This window comes from Sprattus sprattus (genome assembly GCF_963457725.1).
Source record: "Sprattus sprattus genome assembly, chromosome: 14".
Taxonomy (NCBI): Eukaryota; Metazoa; Chordata; class Actinopteri; order Clupeiformes; family Clupeidae; genus Sprattus; species Sprattus sprattus.
This window is the reverse complement of record NC_137912.1, coordinates 7332220-7338234: the sequence shown is the minus strand read 5'-3', so window position 1 is coordinate 7338234 and position 6015 is coordinate 7332220. Positions and strand designations below refer to the sequence as shown.

Below are 6015 nucleotides of genomic sequence, written 5' to 3'. Positions count from 1 at the left end.
CCCTGACAGGTGGAGCAACCAAACTAATTCCACCAGAGGCTTGTTCTGGTCCTCTGGATGTATGTGTGTCTGTCTGTGAGTGTGTGAGTGTGTGAGTGTGTGAGTGTCTACTGTCTGTGCGGGTTTGCGTGTGTGAGTGTCTGTGTCTGTCTTTCTGTCTGTCTGTGCAGGTTTGCGCGTGTGTGTGCCTGTGTGTGCCTGTGAGTGTGTGTGAGTGTGTATGTGTGTGCCTGTGTGTGCGTGTGTGTGTGTGTGTGTGTGTGTGTCTGTCTGTCTGTCGGTGATTGTGCTTGTGTGCGTGTGTGTGTGTGTGTGTGTGTGTGTGTGTGTGTGTGTGTGTGTGTGTGTGTGTGTGTGTGTGTGTGTGTGTGTGTGTGTGTGTGTGTGTGTGTGTGTGTGTGTGTGTTTGAAATCATGTGAGCCACATGAGGTCTGATGGTTGGAGAAGAGAAGGAACACACACACAAACACACACACACACACACACACACGCTGGCTGTGAAAGCGACCCGCAGGGAAGTTCTGACAGGTGCAAGCAGGGCGCATGGAATGACTTTTATCAGCACTTGAGTTCTTATGTGATCGCCGATCCCGTCAAAAACAGATCGCGAGGGCGAGCCAGGTTGGCCCTGAAACGGCTGAATTCCTGCTGACTGTGGCTCGGTTATGAGTCGCTTGTTTTTCCATGTGTAGTGGATCCGTGGAAATGCGGGGAAAAAAATATCTGAATCTGGCCACTGTTAAGGCTCCTGATTCACTGTACACTGAGACACTGGTGCATGGTCGGGGCACTCTTAGCCTCAATTCAATGAAACAGACCTTCAGATTCAATTCAATTCAATTCTATTCATATAGCGCCAAAACAATAAAACTGTGTCAAGACGCTACACATCCAGTCAGTGAGCAAAGGCATTCCCTGAACTCGGTAGTAGACTCTGTTCTTGGAGCAGTAGCTCCTTCACACTACTATGATTTTATCAACCCTAACCCTCCTGACCTCCTAAATGTCTGACTAGCTGGGTTGCCACGGAGATCTCTGGATCCTCCCTGTGAGAATTCCTCCGCTGGGAATCATGAGAGAATACCTGAAGGGGTTTCCCAACGAAAAATGAAGAGAAATTCCCCCCAGAATCCTCCAAACACTGAAGTGCAGTCGTCCCTTTATTCAACCTGACCTGAGCAGTAGAAATGTGACCATCTGTGAGTCATTTGGGGATGAGACCACAGAGGTGCCACTGTGGCTGCATCTCCGACACACGACCTCCTAGTCGGCTGCCCTGAAGCCATCACCAGTCACAAGGCAACGGCGTGAACCGAGAGACGCGACCGACTGACCCAGTTTCCTTATGGCGCCGTTGGATGGATGGATGCATCTAAATGCACGCCTTGCTTTCTCTGCCTCTCGCTTCCTCCCCCCATCGCCCATACGGCTCTAATGCTCCACTACGCACATTTCGCTCTCCCCGTGTCTGCACTTTGAGACAGACGGCGGAGCGAGAGGCTGTCTGTTGAAATCAAAGGGTTGACCTAACATAGCTCTTACACGCAGCCTATTACGTGCCAACCATTGGGTTGGTGTGGTTTCTGCTCCAGCGAGCAGAGAGCAGACTTCACTAGGTCACAGCCTATGGAGCGACTGTTCGACAAGAAAGGCTGCGTTTCTCCCCCTCAATGCCTTGCTGCTGCTGCTGCTGCTTTTTGCCTGAAGTCATGCTGTTTGTGTAAATACAACATGAGCTCCTGGCAGACACAACCGTCCATAAACCCTTCCCCATATGCGGCGCCAACCTCCAGCTATGTGAAGCGCATATTCTAGATGCACGTCAAACCCCCAATCGAACCAATATTTGCACGTACCGACACAGCTAATTCCCCCTTGTGGGATTTGCCCACGCAAAACAGCTCCATGACGTTTTGACTTCAACTAAATCCTAATCAAAACATATACGGGTGGTGATGCAATATGCAGAGTGCGTGTCGGGTCCTGTGGAGCTGGTTTGTGTGAATTGAAGAGCTCTCATAGCGAGGGGCCGAGATGAGAAGCTTGTTAGCGGCTAATTAGGTTGGATGGCAGGGATGTCGGCAGTAAGAGCAAAGACCTGCACACTCAGCTCCCGTGGGGTAAATCTCCTTAATGACACCCTGACCAATCAATACAGCTAGATGGGAAAGGCAAAGTGCTGTAGTCTATTGGGGCTCTCGTCATTGGCAGAGATGGAGTTCATGAGATTTCGCACGTTGGAAGAAAATCTGTGGTGGATTGGAAGAAAATGAAAGAGAACACAGCATTCTGACAGGCAACTATTACAAGAAACATGTCTGATTAACCCAATCCCAGTGTTTACACACACACACACACACACACACACACACACACAGTTGGTAAGGAATGTCAGCCACAGCATATTTGTGCTTGATGTCTTCTGGCAAACAGTAAGCGCTGAAAACTCATTAGATCCCAGCTAGTCTGCTGATGTTTGTGTCCCAGCGTTAAACCTCGGCTCGCTGGAGATTTAAGTAGCGGGCGGCCAAAGCCCTTTCTGCGCCCGTAACGCCAGCTTGGCCTCCCCCCAGCGCATTGCCTCTTTCCAGGCATGGCTCAGCTCTCGCTCTCTCCATGCCTGAGCTTTCACACCCAAAGCATTTAAATCCCCGGCAACAGGAGGATGCACGTGCGTGCGTACACACTGACACACACACGCACGCACGCACACACACACACACACACACACATACACACACAGCACTTGTTTAGATTCTCCAATTCAAATTCCAGAAGGGCATGGTCATCTGGGAGAGGACCCCAAACCATGCCTTCAACAGAGGCACACAAGGGAGATCAGCTGTGACTTGGCTGTGGCTGCTGCTGACGCTGCTGCTGCTTCTGGAAGAAAGGGGTCACTCTAGGGTATCCTCTACTCTCAAGAGTGGCGTGACAAGGTTTTCATGTCCTAAATGAAAAGATATGGACAGATGGGGCCATAAAGAAGAACTGACGGATGCTAAGTTGAAAATTGACACTAATCTCCTGATGCATGGAGAGGGCCGTTCCAGACCGAATGAGCAGGCCTCCTCCAGATGCACTTCAAGTACAAGTAGCATTATAATAAATAAAGATTGACAGGTCATTTCCACTGCGAAAGGCTTGTGTTTCAATGGAAAGCTGGATCAATGGTAATAAAACAGAAACACTATACAGGGTAAGGGTGTGTGGAACATTTTCATCCTTTAACAAGGAGTACGTTGGAGAAGGGGTAACAGGCAGCATGGCTGCACAAGTATGACACTTACAGCAGATCTTGACCAGACTACAGAGGCAAAGATCTCAGCTCTTTCCAATAAGTGTAGCCCTTTAGGCCTCCTTAGAGTCAGTTTATCCCAGAATGATTTTTTTTGCTGTTAAAAATATCTAAATAGGAAGCACCGTAATCCAGGAGGTAGATTATATTCTTACATTTTCTGTAGCCAACTTGCTTGAAATAGTCCTAGTTTCTCACTGAACTGGCACAACCCACGGATGTCTTGGCTGAGGACTACTCATTAGGGGATGCTGTCTGTAACCAACACGCCTGGACAGCTGAGGCTCCTCCAAGCACGCATGGAGTGGGAATAGGTAGCAACCAATGGTGCAGCGATCCGTTCTAGTGCCCTCGGTGTCAAATACGAGAACTAGCGCTATTTCTGTTATTTGAATATTATTTATTCAATGTGATTTCAGTCCAACAATACGAGAATATGCCGACTTCTGACATAACGGTGTGCTACTGGTCTGTTTGCCGTTCACAAAATGTTAATAATAATCTGGATAATAAATTAACATCATTGAATGCCAACTGGCCTCTGTGCTTGTTGTACACTTACAGGATGTTCAACTCTTTTTTTGGATTTCATACTGACCTCCGTCTGCTCATGTCGAAGCCTAGGTTACAGCTTTGATGGGTAGCAATCTCATGATACTTACACGATACAAATTATTACACAGGACAAATACAAAAGTGTGAAGAGTTTCACACACAATGTGATGTAACGTTAGCTTGTTAGGTTTGCTGTCTTACCTGCATCCCCGGCAAACTGCCTTGAACCGGGGAGTGAGCCATGACGTCGGGGAACTTTAACAACTGAGAACGTCTGCTCTGAACTGCTTAATAAACAAGAGTGAAGAATTCCAAAGGTCTTCGAGGTCTGCAGATTTCCGTGGTGTGTGTACGAATGGTCCTTGGCTAACTCAGCTAACGTTAGTCAACGCTGTTTACAAACATCAACCTGGTCCGAACTCCGGTAGTCAGCAAAATGCCTCATCGGAGCACTGCACTTCGGGCTTCTTTTCTGTACTAACCATGCAAACAAACTTGTTTTAAACCAAGTCCGAACGAGATGCTGAGATACTAATTATTCAAATGATCAGCACCAGACGCCGTTCTCCCGATGCAAGCATGTATCCTCAGCAGACCGTTCTTTTGTCCGCACTCATAATCTTTTTACAAGTGCATTGGCTTTACCAACGCAGCTAGCTGACAAACGTTAGCTAGCTACGTCCGCTAGGGAGCTATGTTTGGAAGCTAGCTAGCTTGCTGGCAAGCTAAATTATCAGCAGAGTTGCTTGGCTGTGATCCTTGCGCCAAAGGATTTCCCCAACAGAACACAGTACCGGGTGCATTTGCACCGCGACTCTCCACCGCTGTACGGCCAAAATAGATTCAGTTGGGCTGCACTCTGCGACTTCACGATTATGAGCTACCAAAACAAGCGTACTGCCATTGGTCGCAACTAATAAGAATGTGTTGTCATCCTCATTTCGCCTCTTTGCTCTCCGCCATCTTGTCAACGCTGTCACTAGGGCATCAGGGCGGATCCGGACGCGGCATAGCACGCCTCGCACTGCAGGGGGAGCAACTGGTTCAGAAAACGGGGAAGAAGATTCTAGTGAATCCCGATTGCTTTTTGAATCCCTATTTTTTTGCTCAAAAATCTTTCAACTCGATGTAAGAAGATTGTATTGTGTTACACAATGGTTTTTTTTTTGTTTTTTTTTTACACAAAAGGCAATTTATTTTGTATTATCCCCCATGTACCTTGATGTAGAATCCACATTCTACTGACAACACCATCTTCGAAAATAATCTTTTGAATGGTTCAATAGCAGGCTTTTGCAATGCATGCCATAACCTAATTAGGCCAGGTACCATATCTATAAGACTGTGTAGGGCCTTGCACAGGCATGGGGGGGGGGGGGGGGGGGGGGGGGGGGGGGCAGGTGCTTCAATTAAAAAAGGGCACCCCTTACTGGCAGTTAGTTATAATTTATAACTTATAAACATATGAATAAAGTAAAATACAGCAGCACATCGTTAACATTTATTTATTTATTTGTTTGCTTGTTTGTTTAATGGTGCAACTGTCAAAAGAACGAGCAGTGTTCACTCGTTTACATTGACGAGGCTATTTTTCGACTGACTACCTTGTTTGGGTTCGAATACACATAAGCGTCTTTTTACAGGCGCAGACGCTTCAGTAACGCCCTGGCATAGTGCGGCGGCCAAAACAGCCTGGTGTATAGACTTTTCACAGCTAATAATAAATCACTCCGCAATGAAAGCGCATTCAAAATTCTTTTAATTCCAAACCAAGACGTTGACAATGGCACTATTTTTTGTTGCGGAGAAACAATGGCGAAATAAACCATTTTTAATCAATAACTTCGTGTTGAAATGTTAATTTGTTAACTGTATAATTGTTTTATAAAAGCAATATAGCTCTCGTGGGAGTTGGGTAGGTAAGGGTTAATCCCACATGTGTTGTTGCCTAATGAAACCTCGGTGGCTACGGTCGAACACCACCCATGCCTCCCTGCCATGCGCTGGAAAGTTGAGAATAATTCAACTTTTAAGCGCACCTAAAAAACGCTACAAAGACGCAACGCGTGGTGGAGAAAAGGCGCACACGCCAAGCGCGCCAAACCATAGGAATCAATGCATTTTCTAGCGTCCCGTTTTTACAAAAACGCTTATGTGTAAT

At 46.9% G+C, this 6015-nt stretch overlaps 1 protein-coding gene across 2 annotated transcripts in view; it reads right to left on the bottom strand.

Annotated features, from left to right (window-relative positions):
• Positions 1–4812, bottom strand: part of stk24b (serine/threonine kinase 24b) — a gene marked incomplete at its 3' end in the record, with an annotated part of 21489 nt that extends 16677 nt beyond the window's left edge. For both annotated transcript variants that reach the window (XM_080851573.1, XM_080851574.1), the window contains exon 1: positions 4056–4812. In XM_080851573.1, the coding sequence (XP_080707699.1) occupies positions 4056–4097 (42 nt within the window). In that variant the 5' untranslated portion in view covers positions 4098–4812. The remainder of the gene's footprint in view (positions 1–4055) is intronic.
• Positions 4813–6015: the final 1203 nt, after the last annotated feature.